Below are 22,961 nucleotides of genomic sequence, written 5' to 3' on the forward strand. Positions count from 1 at the left end.
CTTAAGATGGTTTTCCGAGGTTTCCCATTTTCACACCAGGCAACTGCTGGGACTGTACCTTAATTAAGGTCACGGCCGATTCCTTCCCATTCCTAGGCCTTTCCTATTCCACCGTCTCCATAAGACATACCTGTCTCGGTGCCACGTAAAACAAATTGTAAAAAAATTAAGGTACAGCCCCAGCATTTGCCTGGTGTGAAAACTGTACGAACAGCGCTGCCGACAGTGAGGTTCGAACCCACTATCTCCCGAATACTGGATACTGCCCGCACTTAAGCGAATGCAAGCTAACGACTTCTGTGTGTGGAAGGATAAAGGCCAAGTCCGGAATTAAATCTATGGCTAAAGCTGTGCATATAATCGGCTTCGGTTTGTGGTCATGTGAGGGGCATGGAGGATATGTTACCTACGAAAACAATGGATTCTACCATGGAGGGTAAATAAAGCAGAAACGCAGACGAAGCCTAACAGACACAGTCTTAATGATTTAAACAGTTTTAAACAATTGTGGAAGTGCATAGTTAATTCACAGAGGTTTGCAGAAAATGCTGAAAGGCATAGGCTAACAGTCAATATTAAAGAAGTAAATATTATTATTATTATTAATAATAATAATAATAATAATAATAATTTAAAAAAGAAGAATTAAAGCCGTTTCGATTGATGTAGACTACAGATGTTAGAGCTTGAATTTTACCCGGAAAAGGAGTTGATTGAAAGATGATTTAGTTTATTTAAGATGGACGACTTGCATTTAAGTACTCGTAAGACATTCCCAACGTGGTATAAAAATGTATTTAGAGATTACCAGCCATGTGAGCAGCAGATACCCTTTTTGAAAGCATTTGCAATCGAAAGGTGCAAACGTCAGCGTCACATAACAGTATTTTACTACTTATAATAATATGTCATAAATAGTAACAAGAGAGGCATTGCAGGAAGTAATAATAATAATAATAATAATAATAATAATAATAATAATAATAATAATAATAATAATAATAATAATCGTATGGCCTCAGCTACCGTGTGCAGACATTTCAATTTGACGCCATCTGGCTGTCTGCTCGTCAATTTCGACGTTCCGTTTTACTCTAGGCCTCCACTAGATGGCAGACCGAGTAAACCGAAACTCTCTTGGGCGTCTATGGCTGAGATTTAATGAATTTGGTCGGGTAAACACCAAATGTGTCACCAGAGATCTTTTACATGCCGACATCGTACGACATGGAGTGTCGAATGGACTTTTTTCCGCCCTTCAAAAATCCGACTACCTCTGCCGGGTTTGAACCCGCTATCTTGGGATCCGGAGGCCGACACTCTACCGCTGATCCACAGAGGCAGCTATTGCAGGAAGTGAAAATATAATTTTCCACTTCCCAAAGAAAGAAATCAGGTCCATTTTATCTCAATCGCCCAGTTAGTGACGAAAGTTTCGACAGTTATCTGAAGTGTCAACATTTTGTCCTATGGGAACTAAAGGTAATGTTATGGGTTTTACGACCCACTAACTACATTTGTACAGTTTTTGGAGACGCCAAGGTGCCGGAATTCACGAATTCTTTTACGCGTCAGTATATCTACCGACACGAAGCTGACATATCTGAGCACCTCCAAACAGAACCGGATTGAGCCAGGATCAAACCTACCAAGTAGGACTCAGAAGACCCGCGCTTTCACGCCTGAGTTACTCAGCCCAGCGGGGAACTAAAGGTGCCGGCGCCTCGCCATTAGGCACCATTAACGTTATCGAACCGAGCCCCCATCAAGACAAATTCGTCTCTAGAAAACAAAATGTGTAAAAGAGCCCCCCGCACATTTTGCACATTGTAAAACCTGCCTGTTGCCATTTCTTGATGGATGCAGTATTTTTGTTTCCGTCTCTTGGCACAGGCAAGTTTCCTCATTTGTCCATGTTTGCAGTCTCCCTTTGAAAACGTATAACTGGGTTTTTTGGTACAAGGAAAACTGCGTTGAGTATTTATCGTAACTTCAAAGAAAAGCTACTACGTGCATACTGACCCAATGAGCCCACCATGAGCAATGATCTATTATGTTAAAGGCCATTTTACACACTTTTTTCCAACCGCAAACGAAACCACGTTTGGCGAATAAGCCTACCTATACTTAAATGACCATAATCAAAATGAGCCACACAGGCATGAATGTACGGCACGCGTGAACAGGTGCCGACAAAAGCAAGTCATAATTAGGGAAAAGATTTTTAGGCGATAATAGGCAGAATGCAAACGTACTTAGGCAAGTCGCCAAGTCCCGTATAACCCGCACAATGGGTGTGCAGTGAGATTTGCATAAATATTGGGGATACATGGATTACAATAACTCCTAACATTTATGCAACTCGACATAACTGTAGATCGGATTAAACACGTCTACACTGTAACCTATTACTGGCTAAAAATCCTTTCCCTAGTCATAATATATGTGTGAAAGGATCAAGTCAACATTTAGATGGAGAAACTGTACCAATGTGAACAAATAATCTCCAAGGGGCATTCCAAACAGAAACGAGTTAAGATGATCACGCGTATATTGAAACAATAGGTGAAAAGTATTTCGACGGTTTCAAACCGAGCAGGATTTTTACTGAAGTCTAAGCACACTTCCTAACACACAAAGCAGTTGGTCGAAAGGAAAGAGCACATTATCGTAGATCATTTTTGGTTCGTTAATACAGGGATGTTTCTCTACACTTTACCAATAAAAGAGTGCAGTTCTATGCTTTCAGAATGAATTTAAATTATATATACACTAACAATTACCCGCGACTTCGCTCGCGTGGATTTCGTAATTTGATCAAAGTAATCGTTCATCAGCATTGTACTAAGACATTATCTGAAAATTCCTAAAGTATAAAAACTCACACAAAAATTGAGTTTCATTTACACCAGAAATTCTTTGTAAACCATGTTTGTGGCATTATATTTTGGGGCTAAGATGACCATGCGACATAGACCTGTACATGTGAGAAACAGTCTTCTCTCAAGTCGAAAAATTAAATACATGTTAATTTATTTTTAAAGGAGATTCCAAATACCTATTCCTACATCTGTAACATCTTCAGTTTCTGAGATATACGTAATTATCACCATAAAAAGAATTCAACCCCTTGATAAGTCCTTCCCCCACCCTCACTCCATCTAAGGGTATTTTCCGAAAACAAAGTACACGTTTCTTTATTTTAAAAGGAGATTCCAAATACCAATTTTGACTTCCGTAACATCTTCAGTTTCTAAGATATAAGTACCCTCATAAAAAATAATTCAACTATTCAACCCCCTGTTAAGTGCTTTCTCCGAAAAAGAAAAAAAAGGTACAGGTTCCTGTATTTTTGTTTTGTTTTTTGCTAGGGGCTTTACGTCGCGCCGACACAGACAGGTCTTACGGCGACGATTGGATAGGAAAGGCCTAAGAGTTGGAAGGAAGCGGCCGTGGCTTTAATTAAGGTACAGCCCCAACATTTGCCTGGTGTAAAAATGGGAAACCACGGAAAACCATCTTCAGGGCTGCCGGCAGTGGGATTCGAACCCACTATCTCCCGGATGTAAGCTCACAGCCGCGCGCTTCTAACCGCACGGCCAACTCGCCCGGTCCTGTATTTTTAAAGGACTTTCCAAATACCAAGTTTCTTGTCTCTAACATGTTAAGTTTTTGACACATAATGTAGATATACCGATACTCATTTTAAAAATATTCACCCGCACAATCAAATTCTTTTCACCCCCTTAACTGGATTTTCCGAAAACCAAAAATACGTGTTTCATTATTTTTAAAGCAGATTTCAAATACCAGTTTTCATGCCTGTACGTCTGTAACACCTTCAGTTTTTGAAATAAATGTATAGTCATAAGAATAATTCAACTTCTTCACTTCCTTGCACCCCTCTCCCGCCTTAAGTGGACTTACCGAAAACAAACGGTACCCGTTTCTTTAAAAGGGCTTCCAAATACCAATTGTTATGACTGTAACATCTTCAGTTTTTGAAATGTATGTATCCTCGCAAAAGGAATTCATCTACGTTTTCAACCCCCCCCCCCCCCCTCACCAAGTTGATTCCCCCACCAAATGCGTGTTCCCCCTCACCAAGTTGATTCCCCCACCAAATGCGTGTTTCTTAAAGGAGATTCCAAATACCAGTTTTCACGTTTTAACATCTTTAAATTTTGTGGTGTCATTCTCGTATGAATAAAATTCAACTAATTTTTCAATTCTTTCACCCCCCCCCCCCTTCCTGTTAAGGGCTTTTTCCGAAAACCCAAGAATACATGTTTCCTTACATTTAAAGGAGATTCCAAATACCAATTTTCACGTCTGCAACATATTAAGTTTTTGAGATATACTGTAGATACGTTAATTTTAAAAAAATCATCCCCTTTTTCAGTTCCCCTTGAGTGGATTTTCCGAAAAAAATGTTTTTTTTACATTTACAGGAAATTCCAGTTTTCAAATCTGTAATATGTACATGTCGGAGATAATTTGCAGATATAGTCTCTTTAAAAATTCACCCCGTTTGTCATTTCTGTTCACCACCTATTCATCGGATTATCCAAAAACACAAAAATACGTATTTCTGTATTTTCAAAAGAGATTCCAAATTTCAATTTTCATGTCTGTAACATCTTCAGTTTTTGAGATATAAGTCTCCTCATAAAAGGTGTTCAACCACTTTTCCCCCCTTTCTCACCCTTCTCCCCCACCTTCATGGGATTTCACGAAAACAAAAAAATACGTGTTTCTTTATTTTTAAGGAAGATTCCAAATACCGAGTTTTACGATTGTCAACTTTTAAGTTTTTAAGATATAGATATCCTCATTTTAAAAATTCACCCCGCTTTTCACCCCCTTAGCGATGGAATATCCAAAAATCCTCCCTTAGCGAGCACCTACATGTTAATATGAATATATCCCCAAAGTTTCATTTCTTTATGTCCAGTAGTTTTTTTTTTGCTAGGGGCTTTACGTCGCACCGACACAGATAGGTCTTATGGCGACGATGGGATAGGAAAGGCCTAGGAGTTGGAAGGAAGCGGCCGTGGCCTTAATTAAGGTACAGCCCCAGCATTTGCCTGGTGTGAAAATGGGAAACCACGGAAAACCATCTTCAGGGCTGCCGATAGTGGGATTCGAACCTACTATCTCCCGGATGCAAGCTCACAGCCGCGCGCCCCTACGCGCACGGCCAACTCGCCCGGTTCCAGTAGTTTTGGCTCGGCGATGATGAATCAGTCATTCAGGACAAGTCATTATATTATATATATATATATATATATATATATAGAGAGAGAGAGAGAGAGAGAGAGAGAGATATTATTTCCCTTTTTGCAATTTCCTTTACGTCGCACCGACACAGATAGGTCTTATGGCGACGATGGGACAGGACAGGGCCAGGAGCGGGAAGGAAGCGGCCGTGGCTTTAATTAAGGTACAGCCCCAGCATTTTCCTGGTGTGAACAGAAAACAATTTTCAGGGCTGCCGACAGGGAGTTTCGAACCCACTATCTCCCGATTCAAGCTCACAGCTGCGCGCCCCTAACCGCACGGCCAACTCGCCCGATAATTTAAATAACATTTGCTACAAATCATCCCAAATACTGCTTAACACTTTCCTAACAGAATAGAACTATGCAAGTATGTTAGCAGTGTATCTTTTTTTATTTTTTTTTTTATTTGCTTAACGTCGCACCGACACATATGTCTTATGGCGACGATGGGATAGGAAAGGTCTAGGAAGTGGAAGGAAGCGGCCGTGGCCTTAATTAAGGTACAGCCCCGGCATTTGCCTGGTGTGAAAAGGGGAAAACACGGAAAACCATCTTCAGGGCTGCCGACAGTGGGGCTCGAACCCACTATCTCCCGATTACTGGATACTGGCCGCACTTAAGCGACTGCAGCTATCTAGCTCGGTAGCAGTGTATCTATCTACTGGACAAATGCATATTACGACAATGTAACTTACTTTATTACAAAAGACACTTTCTTGCATACGAGAAGAATCACGCCTGTGATCTAATTCTTCATAATGCAACAGTTGAAGTCATGGTAATTCTATTCTCGTTTCATAAACACGTTTGAGAAATAAGCACACGAATACATTAAAAATACGGCATCCGTGAACACGACCAAGTACAGCAACAAGAGCAGTACTATGAACACCAAAAGCCAGGCACACACACAATCTTGCAGAGCTTAAAGTTAAAAAGGGGTCGGTATCACGGCATTTAGCTTACTACACATTTAAAGGCTACCAGTTGCAGCCAATATCGTCGACACATTCATTACTGTCTAATACCCAGAACTAATGCCTTTGCTGGCGGGACCTAGTGTTTACAGTGCACTATGTCTTCTGGTATGGGCTAGAGCAATCTTGTTACTTTCATTGATCTGCCTCAGCTTTATCCTTAGCTTTGACAAAATGAAAGTGACTGAGGTATGAGTGATGCTAGCTACGCCATTCCTTCTGCAGCCAGTCCCTGCTATGAATGGTGTGAAAATATTGCTCATAGGGTCGGTTGGTGCATGCATTTCAGTGGGCTTGGCAGACTGATATGCAATAGCAACTTCTGGCTCGGTGAGGAAAGCAACGGGAAACTACCTCACTCCTCATTTCCCTAGTACGCCTCTTCAGTGAAGCCTAGGCCATCTATGACAGCTGATGGCAGAGCTGTTGAGGATCCAACCAGCCTTCGGGCTGAGGACTAAACATACACACACCCAGAACTACTTCATGAACTGCAAGCATGTAGCAGTTTTGTGCTAGGTTAAATCGACCTACCAGTTTCCCCTTCTATCTACTGTACATTACCTATGAGTTTACTTCTCTGAAACATCATTGTAGTTCGACAGCCACCCTATTCGCAGCAGAACATAAAAAGTTTAAACAAGAAACAAAGTCATGAAAATATCTGTACACACCGCAGGTAAATGGTGCAATGTCCATTTTTGATGAAACTGAGGTTTTGACATATGTGTACTGTGTTTTCAGCGCTCTTTTGAGAGGTGCAAAACACACTCCTACGAGGTAACTAGGCAGTTCGATGTTACAGACAGGAAGTCGTTATAAAACAAACGAAGGATATAATCAAAATTTGACAAGTGGCTGTTAAAAAAAAATGAAAAATGCGTCTATTATGTACAGTAAATTTACGAAGCTTTACGTTTAAAAACGGGCAAGCGAAGCAAACACGGAAAAACACCATTTTAGCTCTCCTGTAAAATGGCATATTAGTAACAGTGCCCTCTACCTCCAAGCCACAGATAATTTTTGAACACTATCTAGTACAATTAATTCTATCATGATGAAATACTGAAGAAATTTCAAAACAGTAGAGCAACTTGCAAGTAATCACACACGTCGTCCGTCCAGAGAAACTATCTGCAAGAAAGTATTACCTCCGTAAACGTGTCCATTTACTGAACATTAAAGATAAACAACCTTGCGGGGTCAATGAAAATGATGAAATTTCAAACTAGCGGGCTAGCACATGCCGGATGCCCACATCTCCGCACACAACATGTCTCGGTAGCGGAGCCATTTCACAACTGATAAGCACTTGCAAGCCATGCCATGCGACCTTACGTTAACAGCCTATCGGGAGCTAACGTAATCTACTCCCATCAGAGGCCCTCCCGCCACTTTTAGTCTGCAGCTACCCATTACTTGACATTCGCGGTACTCCACGGCCACTGAATAGCATATCTTCATGCTGAGAATGTAACGGGAACTGATGGGCGAGTACTACCTCTTAAATCCTCAACACTTTCCCCGAGAAACATTTTAGATTCATCATCATTGTACAACAGCATGCCCGAAACAGAAGACTGTAAAAAAAAAAAAAAAAAAAAAAAAAAAGATTTGTTTATTCGCGACAGAACACATGTTGCAACACTGCAATAGTGTTGGCTGCCTATACGGCGCTTCTCATATGGGCCGAAGAGTGGCAGCACTTTCCAAACGAGTCTATTATCATACGTGTTGCAATAAGCTTTCGCGTATTACTTTTTGAGCTAAAAAAATAACTGAAAGGTTATAAACAGAGCACGAAACCTAAAAGCTTACACTACTTTGCACACGATAAGGTAAAATCTGTGTGAATATGACAAAAGGAACACGATTTGATAAAACATTACTGAATGGTCAAGGTCTTCAAGGCTACGAGTTTGAGAGGCTCCAGTTCCTTTAACGAAACTGTATTTACATGACCTGTAAATTTGTACACGCGCTACAGTGGCACTCCACTATTCCTGAACTGCCCCACAAGTCATTACAGAATTTAAAAAGAAAACAAACAGAATTACTGTGTTTACACACCTAGTTCATAAGGTCGGAACCGATAAAAACTCATACTACAAATTATCGAGAAATTCAAACTATAAAATATATACACAAATAAGTCGCTTTGGTCGTACTGTACAAAATTCTTATCAAATTATTCCTCTTCCCACAACTAGAGTATGGCATTCGGGTTGTCATTTTTTACGACTGTGAAACACGTGTGCGCAAGGACATCGTCATTTACGATGTCAACACCTGCATATTTACACTCCGAAACGGGTCAATATAAATCAGAGAGAGTACGACAATGCCCTTCTAATAAAATGCAAATCAAAGTGATAAAATTAAAATATATCTAGATAAGTACGGTGTAATAAAATTTAAAAAACAATTACATGCAAGAAAAAGATTGCATTTGCAGAAAAATTGAGATACGCGGGGTTTAATACTAAAATTTAATTATCGCGAATGTAAGAAAGAAAACGTCAATTCAACTGACATTACAGTGTAATGGGGGGGTATGGAGAAAAACATTACTAGAATCAAGATTCTTGCACATGAGGAATTATATTATACGTGTTCGGGGTCAATCCGCTAGCAGGTGACAGCACAGGCAGATGACCTTTAATGTATAACTAAACAATCAAAGAATTACATACAAATTCTTAAGTTACACCCCATGGATGATAAACATAAAATAAACACAACTTACTAAATGACACATGCACATTTTGTGTAAACATTATTTTTAAAAATACTGTGCGTGGCGAGCATTATCATTCCTAGAGGGCAATTGACAAATTGGGGCACTGCTCCAAAAAGGTGCAAATTGCGTACTCGTCTACCGGGCTAGGCGAAGCGTGACACTACAGACAGATGAAATATTACGATATCAACTTGCAAAGGATTTACCAACCGTGTTAGTTAAAAAAAAAACAAGAATTTTGGCACTACTGATTTCTCTATAACCCGGAAAACAGTTTATCATCCACGGCTATAATTTGACTTCGTATTCTTATTCTAGAGTATCAGATTAGAACACAACTCACCAGAGCAAAGAAATTTGTATGGCAGTCCTCCAAGCTAGCACCGTTTGTTTGATGATTTGGATGCGTCATGGTTTCCCCTTCATCTTTTAATTCGTTTGGATCACTTAATCACACGATTTACTTGACTATAACCACTCCAATCGCTATATAGCCCACGAACACCGAGAAGGGTTTTCACCTTTCAATGGCGACTGTAAAATGGCGGATAGGCAACAACAAGCGCAGACGCTCTTGGCTTCTCATTGGATATATTCGATCACGTGTCAAACAGTAACATGGCTGCGGTGTTAAAGCATGGTTAGCTGGAAACAGCACGGGATAAGAAATCATGCAGTATTGTCAATTACGGTTGTTTTTGGAATAATTGTTACTTTTCACAAATTTGATGGTGTTTAAATTGATATCGTTTGATTTTGAAAGATTCATATTTCAGAGCATTACCGTGAATTAGAGTGTAATTTCATTTTCCAGAGTTGTAAGGTACTTCTCCGTAAGATACGGTACGATATTTTAATGCAAAACTAGTAGCCTGTTTGCCAAATGATCGACTGGAGATGTAATTCATATACAACGCTTTGATACCTGGATGTTATTCAGTTGCTTCGAAACGCTTCTGTATTGACCGTAGAAATCGTTCAGTTGCCCAACTTTCGTCATTCAATAATTCGTTGCAGGCATTGTTGGATGTGCGGATTGTATGGAAGGTCGATTGTTACGTGTGCTGTGTTGCAAGTGATTTGTGATTGTGCTGCGTTGTTATATAGTTGTATAGTTGCCTTGGTATATAGTGCAATACAATGCTGATCACTTGACCATAGAATTGGTATGGACGTAAGTGTGGGATGCACCATAAATCACTGGATTAAGTTTGAAAGTGTACTGTGTTGCAAGTGATTTGTGATTATGCTACGTTGGTGTATAGTTTCCTTGGTATATAGTGCAATACAATGCTGATCACTTGACCAAAGGATTGGTATTTACACAAGTGCCGGATGCACCATAAATCACAGGATTAAGTTTGAAAGTGTATTCATTAGGTTCCAGAAAATGAATTATTAGCCTCAACATCCCAATTTTGTTAGTGTTTAAGTGGAATGAAGATCATTTTGTAATTTACAATGAAAATTTCTGGATGAATCACTGCTTTTGTTTGAAGAGGTCAGTGAACTTTTAAAGTTTTCTGGTTCAGATGGTGATCACAATGAAGTAGTTGAGTAAGTAATGGTAGGTAGCCTTGGCTTAGTCAGAAATTCAGTAGTATGTATTTTTCCAAGGCTGACTATGTTTCTGTAGTTGGCCTACTTGTGTACTTAATTTCAAAGGCTGGATATGTATAAATATTTTTGGTACATTTATCAGCCACCTACTAATTGCAAGTTGTTCAGCACAAGAAATAACTTTTTATTAAATTATATTGCTATTTATTAATTTCACTATCATTATCCAAGGCACAGCCAAGAGCAGGTTATTTATATTTTGAATCCATGAAGTGAGTCTAGTTCTGGAATCAGCTACTGATCAAAATATTCCATGTCAGAAACTATATCTAAACCATACCTTTAAATAATAGGCCTAGTGTACTTAATCAAGTCCATTGTGTTTGGAAGGATAAGTTACTTCCAGAGAAATTTTGGTGTTTAGTTATTTTTCACCCACCCCAACCTACAAATAATTGGTAAGTAAATTAACTTCATTTCACATGAGTATAGGAGACCTTCATAGTATGTTGCACTGAGTACCTAAAATTTTGGAGCATGGTCTGCTGTTGACAGATATTCACATTTTCTTAGATATAAGGATTTAAAGCATTAAGTTACACTGCAGACAGTATTTGAGTAAGAAAACAAACCTGATTTAAATTCTTCTTTCCTGCCCTTTTCCCAACTAATGTTGATTAAGCCCAGTTTTCCAGCTGGATGCCCTTCCTGATATCAAGCCTATGTGGAGGGATGTATTCAGTACTGCATGTTTCTGTGTTGGTTGTGTTGTATGTAAATGAAGATGTGTATTAAGACTATAAAAAAATGGCCAGCCTCCAAGATGGAGGGAATTGACCAAAGGCGGCTAAAATTCCCGATTCAGACGGAAATCCACCTTAGGACCCTCTGAACCGAAAGTCATTATGCTGACTATTCCCTACCTGGGACAAAACGTGATCTCTATTAATGAAGGCAGAAATGTTGTCAACTGGGTCTTCCTAATCCAAATGTACAGTACACGAACCTTTTCTTGATACCAGGATACCAGGTTTTACGGGGGTGAAGAGTAAGGAGGGAGCTCTCCCGGTTACGGTTATACTGCCAACTGAATGGAAATGAAATCTGAATTGAATCGATAGTATGATTGTTCAAAAGTAATTTTCTAAACCTTTATTATCTTAAGCCAACAACTGTGTCACACACACATTATATAACATTATACAACATTTCTCGATGTGAATCTTGCTCCTAGCATGAATTCTGTATTTTGGCTTTGCTGTGTAAACAACCACAGTACCAGTACGTAAAGTTTACACCAGATATCTCACGGCGATTCATAGTTTGTTTGTCAAAGGTTGCCATTACGAATCTCGAAGATAACCGCCGAGGTCTACCGATTCAGCAATAGGGAGCTCAGGTATCATGAAAAGGTTCGCGTACTGCACTGTTAAACTGAAACTTCTCTCAGGAACAGTTTTTAATACAAGATATGTTCCAAGTTTATTTCTCCTATATATAGAAGTAATTTAAATGCTGATCAATTAGTCACACTATGAAAGGAGTAGACATCTGTATCACTGGAAAGATCCCAAATTACCGAGCAAGTTGGCCATGCGATTAGGGTCGCGTAGCTTTGAGCTTGCATTATGGAGATAGGCCTAGTGGGTTCAAATCCCATCGTCAGCAGCCCTGAAGAGGGTTTTCTATGGTTTTCCATTTTCATACCAAGCAAATGCTGGGGCTGTACATTAAATGAGGCCATGTCCATTACCATCCCAATCCTAACGCTTTCCCATCCTTGAATCGCCGAAAACCTTCCATGTGGTTAGTACGATGTTAAACCGCTAGAAAATTTAAAATGATGATCCCAAATTCCATTTTGGACTAACCTATACATAGCAACCCTTCCAAGTGTGATTTTACGATTTGTAATCCTGGTAAATGCTTCATGAGTACCGGTACCTTATTTCAAGTGGCTGGGTACCCTTCTCAATCCTATCCTAAATATTTAGAGCTACTTCACTGTAGAACCCATTACAATACAGGTTTATCATTTTTCCTTATCCAAGTGATGTTCTTGGCCAGATGTGATTGTTTTACAGTATACTGTTTGTATCCTAATGTAACCATTGTATAGCCAAACCAAGTCTTTGGTCTCATTTTCCTTCAGTTTGCAATTCCATTGTTTTGGCATTCATTCTTTATTTGTAATAACAATAAAGGTTACAGGACAGGTTTTCCCACAGAGATTCCGGTTGGTTAATGGCCAGCCCCTTACAATACAACAACTACAGTAATGACCAAAGCCTGGATTTTGATGACCTAAAATATTTAAAAAATTATCTAAAAAAATGACTGCAAAAATCCAGTTAAATGATCCAAAACTCTTTAAGAAATGACAAATTTTAAATGAAATCTTAAAGCCAATTTACTTGTCAAGTTGGTATATAGCCTATATTTATAGTAGGCCTATAGACATTATAATAAGCTCTTGAGCTTTTGCCAGGTCAAGAAAACAAGGTGAAATTCTTTACGTTCCGCAGAGAACGTTGCTCCGCGTCTTTAGAAGAAACTCTTGACTGTTCACGAGGAAGATTACTCCAGTTGGAGGTGTCTGTTCTGAAATTTGGACATTTCCAAGAAGTAAGTGGTGAACAAAGTTTCTTTAGTCCCCAGATTGAAAAAATGTTGTGAAGATTCTCAAGTCTCCGTATTCATCCTCGCTTAAAGTTGTGATAATATCCAATACCACACGTGTAAATGCTTCAAAATCCTCAAACATAAGAAAATGACTCAAAAATTATAATAAATAAATAATAATAATAAAATAAATAAATTCCATAAAATGACCTAAAAATACAAAATGACAAAGAATGACCTAATAAATTAGCATTTCTAAAATGTGGGAACTATTGTCAGGATTTCTGTACAAGTTACCAATGTCTGTTGTGAACCAATTAAAAGATGACATCATCAAAATCCTAGCCCTGGTAATGTTGTTACATTTCCTGGCATCTTAAGTGAAATTAAGGCTTCTTAATTTGGGTGCAAATTTCTGTGTAAGTAGTCCTAATTTTTATTTCTTTATGCTAGTAGTTTTAGGGGCCTAAAGCCTGATGATTTTGCTGTATCTGAATTATGTCAGTAGCCTGAGTTATTTTTATTTACAATTAATTTGGGCCTATGACAACTAGCCAGCCCCGTGGTGTAGGGGTAGCGTCCCTGCCTCTTACCCAGAGGCCCTGGGTTTGATTCCCGTCCACGTCAAGAATTTTTAGCTGGACCTGAGGGCTAGTTCGAGGTCCACTCAGCCTACGTGATTACAATTGAGGAGCTATCTGATGGTGAGATAACAGCCCTGGTCTAGAAAGCCAAGAATAACGGCCGAGAGGAATTGTCGTGCTGACCACACGACACCTCGTAATCTGCAGGCCTTGGGGTTGAACAGCGGTCGCTTGGTAGGCCAAGGCCCTTCGAGGGCTGTAGTGCCATGGGGTTTGTTGGTTTTTTTTGTTTGTTTGGTTTTCTATGACAACTAACTTAATGAAGCAAAAAAGTACTTAGAGGCTGACACATTTTAAGTCAAAAGCAACTACAGTTCTGGATGGAATCCCAACCACTCTGGTGATTTTGCATTTCAAGAATCTCACTTACATTCACCAGGATTTGAAGCATGGCCATATTGGTGGGCAGTTCAGTTGCTACTGATGATCTGTTATATAGCAATTACTCAATATGCACGATAGATCAGAGCATGACAAACATGTCGTATTCAAAGAGCCAGCCCTGAAACTTACATGCAAGATAATTTCCCTGATGTTCGCAGACTTTTTATAACCTGTTCAAAGAAAGTAACAAGAAAACATTGTCAAGTCAAAACAAACTTATTTTAATATTCCTGAACACAACTTATACTAAAACATATGAATCGTTTGTTTCTGAAACAGCATATGTCAACTAATCTTATTTTGGAGATCATAATTATCATCATCATCAGTGTCCCACTCCAGTAGCCCGGGTGTGGTTAACAAGCCGCCTCCACTTCTTTCTGACCTTCCACTTTTCCTGCTCCATTACTTCTGCCACATCCAATCCAGCTTCTCTAATGTCGCTTCATATCTGATCCATCCACCTTCTCGGTCTTCCAACTGGTCTCTTTCCAATTCCCTTCTTGCTACCCGTTATTTTCCCATTCTTTTTACATGTCCGAACCATATCAGTCTTGCTTTCTGTATGTTCTGTACTAATGGTTCTATATTTAGCTCTTCTCTGATTTTAATATTTTGAATTCTATCTCTTCTTGTCCTTTTAACCGATGATTTTATTTCTACTGCTTGGATCCTAGTATGTTCTCTCTTATTAGTTACCAGCGTTTCTAGTCCGTATGTTACAATTGGTATGAAATACTGTTTATGTAATGTTAATTTCATTCTCTTGGGTACCTACTTTATCATCCTACAAAAGCTCTCTGACTTGATGATAAAATGTTGTACCTTTACTTAGTCTGTTATTAATTTCAGGGTTGATTTCATTACTTCCATTAATAATGCTACCCAGATATGTAAACTGTTCTACATTCTCTAATCGTTCTCTGTCTATGTTCACTTTGCTTCTCTTTTCCGCAGTGCATGACTACAGTTTTCTTTTTACTAACTACCATTCCAAACTCATTGAGATTTTCATTCCAAATGTCCAGCCTCCTTTGTACTTCCTTTTCTCCCTTTTCCCAAATCACCACATCATCTGCAAATACCAAAGCATTCACTTCACCGCTACTGATACTCTGTTTTACACGTTTTATGATTTCATCCATCAGTATAATAAACAATAATGGCGACAGTACACTTCCTTGCTTGAGACTTTTTTTTTTTTTTTTTGTATAAAATATTTCAGTCACCACTCCCCACTTGTACACTGCTTTTACTCTCATGATACAACATTTTTATCTTGTTAATTAATGATTTTGGTACATTCCTTTTCAGTAGGCATTCCCATACATGTTTTCTCTTAACTGTATCATAAGCTTTTTCCAAATCCAAAAATATGAATATGATTTCCTTGTTCCTTTCATTTGCACTGTAAATATCAAGTCTATTGTTTATCTATTTGGTCTAAAGCCATATTGTTCTTCCTCTAACTGTGTTTCTGTTATATCCCTTAGTCTTTTATGTATGACTTTTTCCATTATTTTTAGCCCATGTTATAATAGGGCTATACCTCTATAATTTTCATATTTCTTCCTATTTCCTTTTTTGAACAGTGGTACAATGCTTCCTTGTTGCCGATTTTTAGGTATCCTTTCATCCTTCCATATGGCATTGAGGGCTCAGTATAGCCACTGTACTCCAATGCTTCCTGCTGCCTTAATCATATCAGCATTGAATTAGTTTTTTCCACTTGGTTTACCTTTGGTTATTGCTTTCACTGTCCTTTCAAGTTCCAACCATGTTATCAGGTTCTCTTCTTTTTCTCCATCTATTATTTCCATTTTCTTATCTCCTTCTTCCTCCGAGTAGTCATCCTCATTATAAAGTTTTTAAAAATACTTTGCCATCACCTTTTGAAGACCCTTTTCGTCATGTACTATGGATCCATCTTCTCTCTCTGATGCCATGATTTTTTCTTGATGTATTCTTTTCGATTTTATTACTCTGTGTAATAGTTTCTGATTTCCTCGACTATCGTGCTCAATTTTGTTGGCAAACTCTCCCCAACATTTCTCCTTTTCTTCCTTGATACTCCTCTTTACTGTACTTGTAGTTTCAATCTTTTTTATTCCACATGTAACCTTTCTATCTTATTCTCATCCCTCTGATACATTTTTGATTTTCCTTGTCCATTTCTTTCTTCACCTTGTTCTTTTTTTTTTTTTTAATTTTTGTCTGTCCACCACCGTGTCTCCTTTCCCTTAACCTTTGCTTTTGTTTTTCCCCGCATACCTCAATTGCAGCTTCCACAAATGTCTGTCTTAAATTTTCCCTCTCTTCTTCTCCACTTCGTATTTCTGTGTTAGGCAACTTCCTTTTTATACAATCTTGGAATGCCATTCCCAAATCCTGATCTTTACCGGGCGAGTTGGCCGTGCGGGTAGAGGCGCGCGGCTGTTAGCTTGCATCCGGGAGATAGTAGGTTCGAATCCCACTATCGGCAGCCCTGAAGATGGTTTTCCGTGGTTTCCCATTTTCACACCAGGCAAATGCTGGGGCTGTACCTTAATTAAGGCCACGGCCGCTTCCTTCCAACTCCTAGGCCTTTCCTATCCCATCGTCGCCATAAGACCTATCTGTGTCGGTGCGACGTAAAGCCCCCTAGCAAAAAAAAAAAAAAAAAAAAAAAAAAAAATCCTGATCTTTGGTTTCTTCTTCAATACAATTTTAGGGATTTTTACTTGTTTTAATTCCGCAGTTAATAATCTATGATCACCTTCCATACTTTCATTGGGGATTACCTTCGTATTCATGACGTATCTTCCCCATTCTCGGTCTGTTATTATAAAATTTATGAGTGTACCATACTGTCCATCCAAACTATATCGGCTGATCTTATGGCTATTCCTCTTCATAAACCATGTGTTCTTTATTATCAGGTTGTTTCTGATACAAAAGTCCATCAGTTTCTCTCCATCTTCATTTCTATCGCCATACCCATGTGGGCCCAGAACATTCTCATATCCCATTCTAACAGTTCCCACATGAGCATTCAGATCTCCCATTATCATGTTCCAATTTCCAACAATATGTGTTTCCAGTTCATTGAGGAACTCTTCTCTTTCTTCTACGCTACATCCTGCCTGTGGAGTATACACCTGTACTACCTTCAGTAGTTCCTTGTTTACATGTATGTGCATTATTATAATTCTTTCATTTACATACTCAACTTCAGCTATTGGTTCAACATTCTGACTCACTACAAATCCCACTCCATTTCTTTCCTCTTTACTGTTACCCATCCAGTACAGGGTGTACCCTTTTCTTAGTTTCTTCATTCCTTTCCCTTTCCGTTTTACTTCACTTAATCCCAGGATATCAAGTTTTCGTCTCTCCATTAGGTCAATCAATACATTTTCTTTTCCATTCATTGTTAAAATATTTATTGTTCAAAATCGGGTTTTGGTCTCTGATCTAACATTTGCACGAACATCAGGATTACCATCATACTGTGCAGCATTTTTAAACTTCCATCCGAGGCTTGTATTATAGTTGAAAGCAAGTACAAATGTACTCATCTGCTGACCTGCTAAGCCTAACGCATCTGAGGATTTTCTTTTGGGGTTTACTCCCTTAGCCTCTGAAGTACCTCTTCTCCACAAGGCAGTGGTTTCCTCTTCTAATTTTCCCCAGAGAGGATGGGTTGCCTCATCCACCATCTCCGCTATTCTGAAGGTCTCCTTCTCTGCCTAAGATGCTGTTAAGGTCTTCACCCGTAACCCTGGGCATGGGTTCCTCATTATTCCCCGTGATATTAAACAAAAATATACAGGAAGGGTGCACAATATACACGTTGTTGAAAGACTTTGCTTTATAGCTAGACATTGAAATCTATGTTTTTGTTGTTGTTTGAGTCATCAGTCCGTAGACTGGTTTGATGCAGCTCTCCATTCCACCCTATCCTGTGGTAACCTTTTCATTTCTACGTAACTATTGCATCCTACATCTGCTTGTCATATTCATACCTTGGTCTACCCCTACCGTTCTTACCCCCTACACTTCCTTCAAAAACCAACTGAACAAGTCCTGGGTGTCTTAAGATGTGTCCTATCATTCTATCTCTTCTTCTCGTCAAATTTAGCCAAATTGATCCCCTCTCACCAATTCGATTCAGTATCTCTTCATTCGTGATTCGATCTATCCATCTCACCTTCAGCATTCTTCTGTAACACCACATTTCAAAAGCTTCTATTCTCTTTCTTTCTGAGCCAGTTATCGTCCATGTTTCACTTCCATACAATGCCACGCTCCACACGAAAGTCTTCAAAAACATCTTTCTAATTCCGATATCAATGTTTGAAGTGAGCAAATTTCTTTTCTTAAGAAAGCTCTTCCTTGCTTGTGCTAGTCTGCATTTTATGTCCTCCTTACTTCTGCCATCGTTAGTTATTTTACTACCCAAATAACAATATTCATCTACTTCCTTTAAGACTTCATTTCCTAATCTAATATTTCCTGCATCACCTGCCTTCGTTCGACTGCACTCCATTACTTTTGTTTTGGACTTATTTATTTTCATCTGGTACTCCTTACCCAAGACTTCATCTATACCATTCAGCAACTTCTCGAGATCTTCTGCAGTCTCAGATAAAATAACAATATCATCGGCAAATCTCAAGGTTTTGATTTCTTCTCCTTGGACTGTGATTCCCTTTCCAAATTTCTCTTTGATTTCCTTTACTGCCTGTTCTATGTAAACATTGAAAAGGAGAGGGGACAAACTGCAGCCTTGTCTCACTCCTTTCTGCATTGCTGCTTCTTTTTCAAAGCCCTCGATTCTTATCACTGCAGACTGATTTTTATACAGATTGTAGATAATTCTTCGTTCTCGGTATCTGATCCCTATCATCTTCAAAATCATATATAGCTTGGTCCAATCAACGTTATCGAATGCCTTTTCTAGATCTACGAATGCTATGTACGTGGGCTTGTCCTTCTTGATTCGATCCTCTAAGATCAGACATAAAGTCAGGATAGCTTCACGTGTTCCTACATTTCTTCTGAAGCCAAATTGATCTTCTCCCAACTCAGCTTCAACTTGTTTTTCCATTCTTCTGTAAATAATACGTGTTAAAATTTTGCAGGCATGAGATACTAAACTAATGGTACGGTAGTTTTCACACCTGTCAGCACCGGCTTTCTTGGGAATAGGTATAACAACATTCTTCCGAAAATCGGATGGGACTTCTCCTGTCTCATACATCTTACACACTAAATGGAATAACCTTGCCATGCTGGTTTCTCCTAAGGCAGTCAGTAATTCAGAGGGAATGTCATCAATTCCAGGTGCCTTATTCCTATTGAGGTCACTCACAGCTCTGTCAAACTCTGACCTCAAAATTGGGTCTCCCATTTCATCAGCATCAACAGCCTCTTCATGTTCCAGAACCAAATTATCTACATCTTTACCTTGATACAACTGTTGGATATGCTCCTGCCATCTTTCTGCCTTGTCTTCTTTCCCTAGAAGTGGTTTTCCATCTGAGCTCTTAATATTCATACACCTAGATTTCCTTTCTCCAAAGGTTTCCTTGATTTTTCTGTATGCAGCATCTACCTTTCCCAGGACCATACAGCCTTCGACATCCTTGCATTTCTCCTTCAGCCATTCCTCCTTAGCTACCTTGCACTTTCTATCCACTTCATTCTTTAATCGCCTGTATTCTTTTCTGCCCTCTTCATTTCTAGCATTCTTGTATTTTCGTCGTTCATCAATCAGGTCTAGTATCTCCTGAGTTATCCACTGATTCTTAGTTGATCTTTTCTTCCTTCCTAACATTTCTTCAGCAGCCCTACTGACTTCATTTTTCATGACTCTCCACTCTTCCTCTATAGTGTTTCCTTCAGCCTTTTCATTTAGTCCTTGTGCAACATGTTCCTTGAAACAATCCCTCACATTCTTTTCTTTCAACTTGTCTAGATCCCATCTTTTTGCATTCTTTCCTTTCTTCAATTTCTTCAACTTCAGATGGCATTTCATGACCAACAAGTTGTGGTCAGAGTCCACGTCTGCTCCTGGGAAAGTTTTGCAATCCAACACCTGGTTTCTGAATCTCTGCCTAATCATAATGAAGTCTATTTGATACCTTCCCGTGTCTCCAGGTCTCGTCCACGTATACAGCCGTCGTTTGTGGTGTTTGAACCAAGTATTGGCAAGGACTAAATTATGATCAGTGCAGAATTCAACCAGACGACTTCCTCTTTCGTTCCTTTGTCCCAATCCTAATTCTCCTACTGTACTACCTTCTCCTCCTTGGCCTACCACTGCATTCCAGTCTCCCATCACAATTAGATTCTCGTCACCTTTTACATATTGTATTAAATCCTCTATCTCCTCATATATTCTTTCGATTTCTTCATCATCCGCTGAACTAGTAGGCATATAGACCTGCACTATTGTGGTGGGCATTGGTTTGGTGTCTAACTTGACGACAATAATTCTTTCACTATGCTGGTCGTAGTAGCTTACCCGCTGCCTTATTTTCTTATTCATTATTAAACCAACTCCTGCATTTCCTCTGTTTGATTTCGTGTTGATAATTCGGTAGTCGTCTGACCAAAAATATTGTTCTTCCTGCCAACGTACTTCACTTATGCCAACTGCATCTAACTTTAGCCTATCCATCTCCCTTTTCAGATTCTCTAACCTACCACAACGATTCAAACTTCTAACATTCCATGCTCCGACTCGTAGAATGTCAGTGTCCATCTTCCTGATGATCGCCCCCTCTCGTGTAGTCCCCACCCGGAGATCCGAATGGGGGACTAGTTTACCTCCGGAATATTTTACCCGGGAGGAAGCCATCATCAGTACATCATTCATACAGAGAGAGCTGCATGTCCTCGGGAGTTAGTTACGGCTGTAGTTTCCCGTTGCTTTCAGCCGTGTAGCAGTATCAACACAGCTAAGCCATGTTGAGTATTATTACAAGGCCGTATCAGTCGATCATCCAGACTGCCGCCCTTGCAACTACCGAAAGGCTGCTACCGCCCTTTCGATGAACCATTCGTTAGTCTGGTCTCTCAACAGATACCCATCCGATATGGTTGCACCTGCGGCTCGGCTATCTGCATCATTGGGGCACGCAAGCCTCCCCGCGCGGCAAGGTCACATGGTTCGCAGAGGAGGATCTATGTTTTTATTGAAAAATAAAGGAATTAATATTGCAGTAGTGTAGATTTGTTGGTTCATTTATCCCTTTGACATGTGCTGTTTAAAAAAAAAAAAAAATTAAAATGGGCAACAAAAATTAATTTGTTACAAATATATCTGTTTCTTCTCTGTTTTACAAAACTGTCAGGTCATTATTCATCCTAGTCATCACCTAACACATTATCTTTGGTAACTGGCCAATTAACAGTCTTATTCTAGAAATCAGTATGCTCTTCTGGAATATACTGCTTTGTTATCCTTATATCCTGTATTTTCTTCTGCTGAATAGGCAATCTTTCTCCTGGATATGCAACTTTGTTGGTAACATTATGACATTCACTGAATTCCTGATACCTAGAATAAACATATGTACCACGACACCATCTATGAAATCTCTAGCCTGAACAGTATTTGGCATTTCACTTGAGTATGTGAAATGACTGAAGAACGATATCTGGAATGATAGTTTTTGGTCTTGTGGAAGTCTGCGATTCATTGATTCCACAGGTAGACAATTTTCTTTAAAGAAAGAAGGCCACCAAGATTTGAAATCAATAATATATTTGGATTCAACCATTTTAACTGTAAACTTTCTTTCATGTGTGGACAGTACAATCATCTCTGTATTTAGGAACATAAATTCTGTCATTTTCCTTACTACTGTCTTTACTGCAGCAAAATGCTTGTAATTAAGTAAATGAGAGTGTCCTCTATGAGGAAAATACTGATTAACTGTCCAAAATCTGCCCATACTCGCCAAAGCTAAGAAAAATCGTATGACCGTGTGGTTACGATTTTGTTCAGAGCAAGTGTCTGAAAACACTTGGAGGTGTTGTATCGAATCAGACAGTTCATTGTTAATAAAGTCACCGAGCTCGATAGCTGGAGTCGCTTAAGTGCGGCCAGTATCCAGTATTCGGGAGATAGTAGATTCGAACCCCACTGTTGGCAGCCCTGAAAATGGTTTTCCATGGTTTCCCATTTTCACACCAGGCATTTCACAGGCTGGACCTTAATTAAGGCCACGGCCACTTCCTTCCCACTCCTAGCCCTTCCCTGTCCCATTGTCGCCATAAGACCTATCTGTGTCGGTGCGACGTAAAGCAATTAGCAAAAAGTTAATGAAGTCCAAAGGAAACGAGGGAATGTCATTCGGACCATTATATCCTTGCCCCTCATGATATCTATAAAACTTCGTCGTATTAGGACCCAATGATTTCATGCTAAATACATTCACTGTTAACTGACGGAAGTAAAAAATATCTTGCAGAGTGATGTCTGGCAGCTGCAAATTTTGCATAATCGAATGTTATAGCAGCAATTGAATGGTCTTACAAGCATTTCTCTGTGACAAATTTCACTTTGGAGTAAAATTTGCTCGCCCTCCTTTTGTGCAAGTTATGAGTACTTCCGCTATTGCAACTTTCTTTGCTTTGTCATTTAAGGATGTGTTGTTAATTTTTACTGAGTGTTCCTCACAATGGGAACATGTATCCACTTGCGGACAAACAAACTACAGGATGAATCTTTGCTTAAAAACATTTCTGTATAAGCTACTTT

General features: G+C 39.2%; 1 protein-coding gene across 2 annotated transcripts in view; it reads right to left on the reverse strand.

Moving 5' to 3' along the window:
* Window positions 1–11,048, reverse strand: part of skd (mediator complex subunit skuld) — an 888,725-nt gene extending 877,677 nt beyond the window's left edge. For both annotated transcript variants that reach the window (XM_067142112.2, XM_067142111.2), the window contains exon 1: window positions 9,343–11,048. In XM_067142112.2, coding sequence (XP_066998213.1) covers window positions 9,343–9,411 — 69 coding nt within the window. In that variant the 5' untranslated portion in view covers window positions 9,412–11,048. The remainder of the gene's footprint in view (window positions 1–9,342) is intronic.
* Between the last annotated feature and the right edge of the window lie 11,913 nt (window positions 11,049–22,961).

The sequence above is a fragment of the Anabrus simplex genome, chromosome 2 (genome assembly GCF_040414725.1).
Source record: "Anabrus simplex isolate iqAnaSimp1 chromosome 2, ASM4041472v1, whole genome shotgun sequence".
NCBI lineage: Eukaryota > Metazoa > Arthropoda > Insecta > Orthoptera > Tettigoniidae > Anabrus > Anabrus simplex.